At 46.4% G+C, this 12,500-nt stretch overlaps 1 protein-coding gene across 1 annotated transcript in view; it reads left to right on the top strand.

Annotated features, from left to right (window-relative positions):
- The window catches only part of ptprub (protein tyrosine phosphatase receptor type Ub), a 266,158-nt gene that overhangs the window by 184,247 nt on the left and 69,411 nt on the right, over positions 1–12,500 (top strand). Inside the window, 3 exon segments of the mRNA XM_062539277.1 lie at positions 5,000–5,036; positions 11,270–11,332; positions 11,335–11,407. Coding sequence (XP_062395261.1) covers positions 5,000–5,036; positions 11,270–11,332; positions 11,335–11,407 — 173 coding nt within the window.

Here is a 12,500-nt window from a genome sequence, read left to right as displayed (position 1 = left end):
CACTCATTTGTAAATGTCCCTAATTTCCCCCACAAAATTTGAGCAAACATGGGTTGAGAAGGATGTAAAATGGCGCCTCGTCAGCCTGCCTCGATGTGGCTAGCTTTTTTTGGTGATTCAGATTGTGCTTTTAAGGTGCGGAAGTGAGCACACGACACAACCCATCTGGCTGCGGTAAATGGTAAAGTTAATGTTGTGGCGTAATGAGTCTGATTATGTGTAATTTAGCCCCGTGGGTTTCTTAACAGATACACAGTGAAAATTGTGCTGCGTTTTAGAGAGCAGAGTGTTCTGTAGAAGCAGAATGACATTTGAAGATAAGTGGTAATACAATAATACTGTGGCCTGGAAAAGCCCAAACTCATTTACAAAGTGAATAGAGTTTGGTGACTCATGATTGGGATTGGCTTCCCAGACTTGCATCGCTACGGGCGCTGACTTTGAAATCATTAGTCTTGCTCTACCAGTCACGTGATCAGAGATCCCTAACGTCACTTCCTGCTTCGGCTAAACTTTATGGACAATAAACAGCATCAACATTTCTACAACTTTTTGATGTTTGGTCAGTTGTGGTTAGTTTATCACAATAAGATTCAGTTTCGTCTAACCCCTCTGTTCGCTAATTGGCTTGACATTTTTGTTGTCTGAGGGAAACTGTTATGAACCATTAGCCTGGCTAGCGCCTACCACTTCTCAAATGAGACGTGGTCTGGCAACCAGACGTTCATTTTCTCGTATTTGAAAAAATTGTCCCGATCCGTTCATTGGGTGCCACGGATATCTATCAAATGTGTCTGTGCATAGCTCATCATGGTCTTGCTTTCCCCCCTGTTGTTTGGTCCCCTATCTCAGGCAAAAATCAGGGCGGTAGTTTCCAGACTGTCTTAGCAGCGTGAATGAAATCACAGCGCAAGGCAGGGTGGGAACACCCAGGCTAATGAACTATGGTGTTCATTGAAAGAAGATCTAGATGGGTGGGACCAGGCTAGTACAACCCTTGAAATCAAATCAAATTTAAAATTCAAATCAGGCTTATTGGCCATGTATACTTGTGTATGCAAGGAATTTGGTCTCTGCATTTATCCCATCCGTGAATTAGTGAACACACACAGCACACAGTGAACATACAGTGAGGTGAAGCACACACTAACCCAGAGCAGTGAGCTGCCTTCATACAGCGGCGCTCGGGGAGCAGTGAGGGGTTAGGTGCCTTGCTCAAGGGCGCTTCAGCCGTGGACTGATAGGGGATCGAACCGGCAACCCTCCGGTTACAAGCTTGAAGCCAGTAGGCCACGGCTGCTCCAGTATCTTGTCCTCAAAAGACTTCTTTAAGTGAGGAGCCTATGGTAGCATTACACATGTTTACTTCTTCAGTTGTTTGGGTAGTTTGGGAAGTCTTTGGAAAGACTTGTGTAGATGACTGGACTGGTTTGGAATGAATACAATGCTGGGTTATTTTCCAAAAATTGTGATTATTAACTTGGAGACGTTGCACAATTATTTTCTGTCTGAATTGCTTACATTTTTTTTTTTTTTTTTTTTAAATGCTTTTAGTCTAACAGGTTTAAAATTGGGCTATTCAGTTCAGTAGCCCTAGATGTTAGGCTACCATTCAGTATTTCCATTATTTTATGTTCCTCTGAAAGGAAATAAATGGACTGGATGTGGCAGGTCAGGTCACCGACTGTTATTTAAAGTCAACCTGCGTTATGTTTTTCTAGATGATGCTGTGCTGCTAACGACTCAATCCACTTGTATTGAATTGTGCTAATGAATCAGCAGACATTAGCATCACTGCACAGTGCTGAAGCTTGTCCGTAGTGTGTGTGTTGCGGCTTCAAATCGTTACCCAGAGAGTGTGGCTGCCCTGTGTCTCCCTGCCCTCTCCCCATCGCAGGGAACAGCTGGCCTCTGTAAGGCTCTCAGCTGGACACTGCTGACCTTTCGCTAAATAGCCATGCCATTTTGGCACCGTTTTCACCCATAATAAAAACTTGATAGGATCGGTGAATGGGATTTACAGTACAGTGGCCCGGGCGGTGGCAAGCAGTTCCTCACCCTGGCATCTGCTCTGTATGGACGGGGCTTTATGAAGGCCATGCCTCATGTGTGGCTTTCATTTTGTTTCCGTCCAGCAGAATTTCATTTTCATGCCGGAGCCAAAGTTTTCATGAAGTCCGATGGCGAATGAGGAAAGGGATCCACACCACATCGTCTTTGGCAATAAGTCTTGACAATCAGCTGTTCCGTATTGCAGGCTGTTAAAGCCCTGCTATAATTGCTTTGAATGAAACATCTGAGGAGGTTCTTGAAATAATGTTGACTCTGACACTTCACTTGAGCAAAGCCATTAGGTCACTCTTTCTCTCTCTCTCTCTCTCTCTCTCTCTCTCTCTCTCTCTCTCTCTCTCTCTCTCTCTCTCTCTCTCTCTCAGTTTATATTACACACACACACACACACACACACGCGCACACACACACACACACACACACACACACATTTGGCATGGATGTGCATCTTGTGGTGACCTGTTAGTGACGTTTCTCTCTAACTAGCGCAGAGCTGCAGTGGCCAGCAAGAATCTGGTGTCTGGTACCTTCTGTCCTCAAGTCTTTCAGCAAGCACTAGCATTTGGGCTTTCTCTCTCTCTCTCTCTCTCTCTCTCTCTCTCTCTCTCTCTGTCTGTCTTCTCAACTTTTGCCCCCCCCCCCTCCCCCCATTTGACTTCTTCTCAGCCCCACTTTCTTTCCTCTCTCCCTCCTCCTTCTCTCCATCCCTCCATCTCTCCGTCTCTGTTTTTCCTGGGCATGTTGGCTCTAGCCCATGGGAGCAGATGGCCTCGGTGGCAATCTCTCAGCTGCCGCTCCCATTCTCAGCCCATTTCCTCATCCGTCTCAAGCCAGAGACCCCGTAAGCCCGCGACCTTAATGGGTCTCCCCTCCTGCGGCCTCCGGGCACCTCGCGCTTGCACACATGCAGATCCATGATTCATGACTCGGTTCTGCTGCTGGTGCTGCCGGTGCTGGTGCCGGTGCCGGTGCCCCTGACAGACAGATCTCCCTCCTGCAGCAGGCTGGCGTGACCGTAACCGCTCAGATGATTGAGTTGGGGGGAGACACGCTGAGCTGTGGCAGCAGCCTTCAGCTGATCAAAGAGGCGCCAGGCTCTGGTGTGCTGATAGTCGTGGGGGGGGGGGGGAGGTGGAGGGTGGGTGCAGTGGGGGGGTTTGGGGGTGTTGATGCGTTGGTGTGTCGACATGCTCTGCACAGAAATGTATGTCAGACTTGCTTTGGGGGATTTGTGTGTGTGTTTGTGTCTGTATGTGTGCATTTATGTGCACTTTGTTTTGTTCGTGTGTGTGTATGTGTGTGAGTGTGTGAGTGTGTGTTTGCTCAATATGACTGTGCGTGTGTGTGTGCTCAAATGTGTGTGTGTGTGTGCTCAAATGTGTGTGTGTGTGTGTGTGTGTGTGTGTGTGTGTGTGTGTGTGTGCTTGAATGTTTGCAATCAGGGGTGTCATTCATCAGTCATTCCTCCCCCTCGCCCTGTGGGTAAGGTTTATATAGCATTCTCATCCTATGCCTGTACCCCAACCATGCCTGCTGGAGGTGATAAAATGGACACTGCTTTTAAGCTGGGATTTTTGTGAACTGCTTGTGTTAAAGAAAGGGCGTGTGTGTGTGTGTGTGTGTGTGTGTGTGTGTGTGTGTGTGTGTGTGTGTGTGTGTGTGTGTGTGTGTGTGTGTGTGTGTGTGTGTGTGTGTGTGTGTGTGTGTGTGTGTGTGTGTGTGTGTGTGTGTGTGTGTGTGTGTGTGTGTGTGTGTGTGTGTGTGTGTGTGTGTGTGTGGATGATACTGTAAGTCTTTCACGTGGTCCTATATTTAGGCTATATATAGAGAAAGGATTTATACAGGCACATACAGTGTATCAGTGTCGCAGTCCCTGTGTGTGTGCTTAAATGCCTGCCAGTATACTGTGCAGAGAATATTGTGTTATAGGATGAAAGACTAGGTTCATGGCACTTCAATAAGAACAAGTCTATTTGGCAGCAGTGTGAGAGAACCTCTCTCTCTCTCTCTCTCTCTCTCTCTCTCTCTCTCTCTCTCTCTCTCTCACACACACACACACACACACACACACACACACACTCATTTACAGATGGGCATATTTGCATAATTGTTCTATAATTCCTGAATTGTCCTCCCTAAATCTTCATTTGATAATGCATCTCCACATTGAGGTGACAGGCCAGAATTGTATTACAGTCTGAGATAGCATTAGGCTCATCTGAGGTCCTTTTGATTACACACGATGAAGTGAAGTCATTTGGAAATTAATTCTTTTTTTTGTATTTGTGTGTTATTGGACTGGGGGAGGTCGGGATGGCCTTGCATTCTAGAAGCTTTTGTTTTCCACTCTGTTTGTTTTTGATTGGACAGTGTGTTGTGTGTTTGTTTTTGTTATGTGGATGGTTTGTTAACAGGAGTTTACAAACAAAAAACACTGGCTGTGTTTTGAAAATTAGGGAGTTCAGTCTTTCTTTTATAAATGTCAGCTTTTCTATAATAAGAAATAAGCAGCGACAACTATCATATTGTTCCTGATATTTGTGGGTGTTATAATGATAGTGAAACATGTTTGTATTGCTGCGGTGCACGTACTGTATGTCTTTCTTGTTCTACTAGCTTGTCGTTTGCCATTTACACAAATGTTTCCATGAACATAAAGGTCTGAAAGTAGATTTGTTTATTTTTTTATTTTGTGCCATCTCTTGTTTGATGTTACATTCAGTTCTAACATTTGTGGTGATAAACTGTTCCACAGACTTGAGAGGTCTCAAAATTGCACAAGATGGCCTCTTGTCTGGGCTGCTCCTCGTCTGTGAGACTCTCTAAAGTGCTGACCTTTAAAGCGTTGTAATCTCATGTTCTGGCTCATTCTTCCTCCTGTCATCATCACTAATATCTCTGTCTGCTGGTCTCTGTCTCTTTCTTGTAGGATACCAGGATCAACTGTGTCCGCATCGCCCGGAAAGGTAACACACAGACCCCTGAACTCTGTCTCTCTCTCTCTCTCTCTCTCTCTCTCTCTCTCTCTCTCTCTCTCTCTCTCTCTCTCTCTCTCTCTCTCTCTCTCTCTCTCTCTCTCTCTCTCTCTCTCTCTCTCTCTCTCTCTCTCTCTCACTCTCATACAAGCACACAAACACACACACACCCAATCTCAACCCCTACCCCTGCGCAGTTTTCTCCTTTCCCCTGTACCCTCCCTTCTACACACACCCATGGCCTCGAGACCTAAAACAGGAGCGAGTGTCCGTGGACGTCCTCTCAAAACTCCCAGGAGTCAGTGCAGCAGAAGCCCGGTCCAGACAGGCTCGGGTCAGTTGCTAATCCACATATCTGAGCTCCGACGGGAGCACAAGCCGTCCTGAAGCGGTTGCTCGCTCGCCCAGATACGGTGACCCAGCTCACAAATACTCTCTCTCTCCGTAATACTCTCCCGCGCCGTCTTTCTTCTCTTCTTTTATCTTTTCGTCTGCTCCATCTCTCGCTCTGTCGAGGGAAGCGGTTGAAATCTCTGACGACAAGTGCTGGCTTCTTCTTGTCTTTGAGCTTTGCGGAAAAGGGCAATATGCGGCAAGAGGGGAGGAGGTCAGGCTTTCATCGTGTTGGTGTATTTTTTCGAAGAGGGGTGGGGGGGGCGCATCAAATCAAAGCTGCTGTTGGAGAGGGAAGTGGGGGGGGCCGTCCGGTCAGACGGAGTCCACTGGAGAGAGCGGCTGAGATGAGAGGAGCCGGGATCAGCCTCCAACCGGCCGGGCCAAGCAAGGGCCCTCCACATCAAACCAGCCCTGATGGAGCCACCTGTGCCCATCAATAAGAGTGCCAGCTCTGTACCTCGCCCCAACCCTCCACCTCTCATTCTCTTTCTCTCCCCCTGCTCTCTCTGCATCACCCTCTCCGTATCTCACCCCACGCTACCTTTCTCTCTGTCTTTCTTTCTGTCTTTCTCACACTTCTCACTCACTGTCAACTTCATCTCTCTCTGTCCCCCTTATCTCTGTCCTTCAGAATCCCTCTCTCTCTCTCTCTCTCTCTCTCTCTCTCTCTCTCTCTCTCTCTCTCTCTCCTCTCCTCTCTCTCTCTCTCCGACTGCCTCCCCCACTCTATCCGTCTCTGTCGCTGAAACACAAAGGAAGCCATAAGGCCATGAAATGTGAAATGTGATCTGGGTGACAAGTGGGGGCCCCTCTTTCCTTTGATTGAACTCTCTCAGATCACAGAGCTGGGAAAGTGGGCACATGTTGAGCCCTCCCTTCCGCCTTGCGGTGTGGGTGCACTGAGTTACCTTACTGTGCCCCCGTTGCATAAGCGCGAGGAAAAGGCCTCTGTTTGTGGTAGACTAGGCAAGAAGATGGGGCTTCTCTCAAGCAGAACGGACTCTCCAAAAAAAGTTGCGAGCGGCAGCCATTTTAAGGTGGCTGTCTCTCCTTGTCTTTTCTCTCCTCGCTCGGTGAGCAGAACTCATTTTGGGCCTGATTAACCGCCCTCCTCACTTAAAATGGAGTGTCACTGTCTCTCTCTCTCTCTCTCTCTCTCTCTCTCTCTTTCCTCTCTCTCTCTCTCACTCTCTCTTTTTCCCTCTCTTTCTGTCTGTAGAGAGATCTGTCTCTTTCTGTGTCTTATCCTGTCTATTGTCTATGCCCTTTTATGTCTTTTGTTTTCATGTTTATTTTTTATTTGTCTCGGTTTCTGTCAATCTGGTACTTATTCTAAGTATATTACATTTTCCTTTCTTTATGCCTCTTTTGGTTCCCATCCTCCTTTCACAGTGTGTGTGTGTGTGTGTGTCCCTGTCTGGAAGGGCTGCAAAAGCTATTATGAGGAGGCAATAAGAAGGAAGGGTTTAATGTCTAGAATGTGACACGCTTTGTCAAGGGAAACACCAACAAACAAAAGAATCAGCAAAGCTAAATGAATGTAATAGGGCTGTTAAATAAACAAGAAGCAAATTAAGCAACACAATGCACATAATAACAAACACATGGACGTGATCCAGTGGCAGTCTTCTACCAACATTCTCACTAACATCAAAGCTTTATAATCTATTAGAGTGCTTATCCCCTATTGACCTCTTTCAATGAAAAGAAAAGTGAAAAGCCATCAAAAAAGACTTTGGCTAAGGTAGGCACTTACATTTTAGCCCCCAGATGTTGAGCCAATTAGTGCTGCTTCTCACACAACAATGGACCACGTATTTCTCCTATTTAATACCAGCTTTCACTGGCAGACCTTAAATCAGTATTCCTATTAGTTAAGGGAACTGAATTTCATGCCATGTGTTTGCCATAATTGATATTCCAAAGACAGTGATAACATCTGTCTGAGCCACTCGGACGGTTTAATGAAAATTTTGAACTGTACCTGTCAGTCCTTCCTTCGTTCACATCTTTTATTTAAGCAAAAGAATATACACTTTTAATAAATAATACATGTGTCTGCCCTTTCTTGGAAAAATGATTTGTGCTTATGAAGATTAGGACTAACACTGAGAATGCCGTGTGCTTTGTCCAGGCCTTTGAAGTCTTTGCAGGAAGGGAATCAGTTTTTTGGCAACATGGAGTTTCATTTTGTGGAAGTACTGAATGTGAATCGAGTTTGAGCGGACCTTGAGGCCTAGAAAAGTGCTGGGAAGACATTGAGTAAACTATCAGAAAAGTTCAAACTCTGCCTGCTTAGTATGTGAGTGTGTGATCATAGACCTCTCAGAAAATGCAGTATGTCAGCAGAGCTTATTTACAAAGGTTAGTCAACGTGTCGGGCCAGTAGTGCATGTTTTACAGGACTATGTCCAGATAATGGTGAGGGACAGGGATATCCAGATAATGGTGAGGGACTGGGATGTCCAGATAATGGTGAGGGACAGGGATGTCCAGATAATGGCGAGGGACTGGGATGTGCTGATGCAGGATAGATAATAGAGACGTGCTTTGGACACGTTTGATAATTTCCTGCTCACCTACTGTATATCACATCTGCCACAAAGCTAGAATGGCAATTACATATTTTGTTGTACCACAATTGACTTAATGGTTAGAGTGTGGTGAATGATGCGGTTTATGGATGAAAATGTAACTGAATGAAGTGTGGTTCCATAGTTACGCAAATATCAAACACAAGCCATCCAATTAATTTATGATGGCGTATTTATTGTTTATTGTGATAATATGTGATATGCAGGTGGATGGTAGGACATGGTCTTGACAGTGATAGTAAGAGTGAAGTCTTTGTGGTTTTATGAAAGTTTGTTGTTTTTGTTTGTGTCTATTTGTTTATTTGCTCCACATCAATCTGTGGACTCATGCTGACTCTCTCTCTCCTCTCTATGCTCCCCAGACATGCTGAGACTGACATTTGAGTTTGATGTAGATTGGGGAGTGTGTGAAGGCCTGTCTTCTCTCTCTCTCTCTCTCTCTCTCTCTCTCTCTCTCTCTCTCTCTCTCTCTCTCTCTCTCTCTCTCTCTCTCTCTCTCTCTCTCTCTTCTCTCTCTCTCTCTCTCTCTCTCTCTCTCTCTCTCTCTCTCTCTCTCTCTCTCCGTCCATCTTGCCCCAGATCCATTCTTCCCTCACCCTTCTCCTTCTATTTTTAGCTGTGGCCTTCTGCGTCGCCCCGATCCAGGCCCGTTTCCCCGGGCCAGTGCTGACTTTTCTCCTCCTGCATGGGAAGAATAGTGAGGCTGAACTCTGCTTTCCAGGCCACTCCAGCCCCACACACACACACACACACACACACACACACACACACACACACACACACACACACGGACACACACACACACACACACACACAGAGCCCAGAACCCTCAGCACGGAGCCTTGAACCTCCAAAAAAAGTGGATCAGAGGCCTCCGGTGACGAATCAAAGGATCCCTCCTCCCCGAGCACATTTGCATAAGTGTAGGGCATCGCCAGACGGGGGACGAGAACGCGCAGCACTCGCTGTCGTGAGCCCAGCGCTGATTCCCCATATTCAGCAGAGTCGCCGGGGCACCTGGAGATGGTGATTCACACTCTGCTTGGTTGAGTCAAATTGAAACAACAACTGGAAAAGTTGCTGAAGAGGAAATGTGGTAGCAAGTCATCATCTGTTTACGCCTTGTTACATTGCATAGGTAGCCTGGGTCCCATCCTGCCTTGCGCGGTGATTTCTTTTACGCGGCTAAGGCAGTCTGGAAACTAACACCCACATTTTCGCCTGATGTTGGTGGCCAATCACAGAACACAAGACCATGATGAGCTATGCACAGACGCATTTGATAGACATCCGTGGCGCCCAATGAACGGATCTGGGCATTTTTTTTAAATACAAGAAAATGAACGTCTGGTTGCCAGACCACGTCTCATTTGAGAAGTGGTAGGCGCTAGCCAGGCTGTTGCATAGGTGTCTTTCATTTGGTTTTCCGCGATACGGAAAGTCATCTCTCTGAGTCACAAGCGTGAACGTGATGTAACTAAGGAAATCTGGCATAGACTTCCACTATTTTTTTTTTTAAAACAAAAATCTATTCAAATAAAACATGGGCAGTTATGATGTGATAAGGCTCTCAGCCACTAAAAAACTCCATAAAGTTTTGTCACCACAAGAAATAAAGGACTTCTATGAAAAGCAGAATCATCTCTTAGACATAGAATTCACCATGTCTATTGCAAATGTAGTGAACTCACTGCAGTGAACTGTTTATTTCTATTTCCGATAGGCTACTCATGACGAAAGGAACCTAGATGTTTTCTTAGATTCCTCTTTGACTTGTAACGAGCAAGTCAGTAGGTTTGTCAAGGGAAGCTTTTTTGCAGCTAAGAATTACAGCCAAGCTTAAGTCTATTAGTGTATTTAGCCTATTAATATATTCTGTAAAGCACTTTGGTGCAATCCTGTTGCTTTTAAATGTGCTATAGAAATGAATTGACTTGACTTGACAAAGAAACTGCTGAAACCAAAGCAAATGGTCAATAGTCATTATACTTTTAAAGCAAGCAGGGAGCAACTCAAGTGTCACACCACTCTGCCTATGCTGTGACAAAGGCCATGGTTTCCTCTGCCTCGCACCAAGGACACGTTTTTGTCCTTGTGTCAATATTATGACACTGGCAGACATCCCTTTGCATGAAAACGACCGGAAAGAAACGCAAAGAAAGAACAGAACCCGCTCCTTTCACACTGCTGTCGCAACGCTGGAAAAGTCTAAAGAGCCACTCTGGCCTCTGTCAGGGTCAAACAAAGTCAAGGGAAAGTCAGATTCACACACACACACACACACACACACACACAGAGACAGACACAAACATACACGCATACACGCATGCAAGAGAATAATACGAGACAAATGTTACGCATCAATAATAACAGTCGCAAAAGTTGATGCTGCAAAATAAAGAGCTTGGGGTCCCCTTCTGACTTTGTGCAGTGTCTCGTGTAGATTTGTGACAGGGTGGACAAGGCTTGCAGCTGTAGTTATTGACTTTGGCTCTCTGCCTGATACATATATCTCAGAGGCCTGGGTGTGTGTGTGTGTGTGTGTGTGTGTCTTTCTCTCTCTCTCTCTCTTTGTGTCAGGTTGAGCTTCTCCGCTCATCATGGAGTCATGGTGGCATCAGCAGCAGCCTGTTGTTGTCCTTTTTCCTCTGAGCCCCGTGGATTTGTCCTCGCTCTCTCCTCTCTCTCCTCTCCCTCCTCCTTCTCCTGCTCTTGTCCTGCTCTGTCCTTCTTCCCTCTCTTTCTTCTCTTTCTTCTTCTTTCTTCTCTTTCGCTCAATGCAGCTCTTCACTTCAGTTGCTTTTTTGTTGCACCTTATTTCATGGTTTTTCACACATTTTTCCATGGCTGTCATTTTGAGGATTTCAGTGCATTTTTGTATTTTATTTTTTTTAGGTTTTGTTTGCATATTTTTTTTCTCTTTCTTCCTTTGAATGTCTGTCTCTGTTACTCTCTCTCTCACTCTGTATATTTCTCATTCTGTTTATAACTGCCTCTGTCAGATCCTCCACACTCACTCTCTCACCCACTCTCTACTTTCTATCTTTTATCTCAGTTTCTTTCTAATTGGTCTTTTGTATTTGTGTGTGTGTGTGTGTGTGTGTGTGTGTGTGTGTGTGTGTGTGTGTGTGTGTGTGTGTGTGTGTGTGTGTGTGTGTGTGTGTGTGTGTGTGTGTGTGTGTGTGTGTGTGTGTGTGTGTGTGTGTGTGTGTGTGTGTGTGTGTGTATTTCCAGCTGCATGTAAGGACCACCGGCGGGCCCTGGAGGTGACCCAGCACTCGGAGGAGATGGGCCTGATCCTGGGGTGTGTGCTGGGGGCCTGGTGGTGCTCATCCTGCTCCTGGGCGCCATCATCATCATCATAAAGAAAGGGTGAGCTGAGCGCCCGCTCTCACTGCCACTGCCCCGCGCCCGCCATAGCATTCTGATAGACAGAATGACAAATATGCATGCACGCACACACACACACACACACACACACACACACACACACACACACACACACACACACACACACACACACACACACACACACACACACACACACACACACACACACACACACACACATACACACACTCACACACTCACACACACACACACACACACACACACACACACACACACTCAGAGAGAGAGAGAGAGAGAGAGAGAGAGAGAGAGAGAGAGAGACATGTATACTTTAGGTACACCTTCATCCATACAATTCAGTGGCAATCTGGGCTCTCATTATTACAGTAGCTGTTGCATATTGATATGTGCACTAGCCATTTGAGATGTAAATGATTCTGGCATACAGTAGGTGTGATCCTGGTTTGCCGCTCGTCTGATGGGTGTGCGATGGAGCCAACTTTGATTTATCAGGAGTCAGGAAACCCACAGAATGCACTGCCTGGGGTCTATACTTTATGTGCATACATGTATATTGTTGCTTGTTAATTTTGTCTAAAGTGCCTTTCGGTATTACCTACTCATCTTAGTCAGCCTGATGGTCCAGAGAGAGCAGGAAGAGAAGGACACACACATTAAGTATGAGTGTGTGGCATGTTGGTGGTGTTAGGAAAGAAGGTCTTTTTTTTTTTTTAAAGAAGTCATTATAAATGTTACATTTGAAAGTCAACAGCTCGGGGACCCTTTCCCACACTCTGAAGCAGTCGGCTCTCTCTCTCTTCCTTTAATCACCTTGCCTTTATGGTGATATAGGTGGCCAGAGCTCCACCTCCTCTCCTCTCCTCTCCTCTCCTCTCCTCTCCCCTCCTCTCCCCTCCTCTCCCTCCCTCCCCTCCCCTCCCCTCGCCTCCCTCCTCTCCTCTCCTCTCCCCTCCCCTCGCCTCCCTCCTCTCCTTTCCTCTCCTCTCCTCTCCTCTCCTCTCCCTCCCCTCCCCTCCCCTCCTCTCCTCTCCTCTCCTCTCCTCTCCCCTCCTCTCCCTCCCCTCCTCTCCCTCCCCTTCCCCCTCCCCTCCCC

This window comes from Sardina pilchardus, chromosome 6 (assembly GCF_963854185.1).
Source record: "Sardina pilchardus chromosome 6, fSarPil1.1, whole genome shotgun sequence".
NCBI lineage: Eukaryota > Metazoa > Chordata > Actinopteri > Clupeiformes > Clupeidae > Sardina > Sardina pilchardus.
This window is presented reverse-complemented; position numbering and strand designations above follow the sequence as displayed.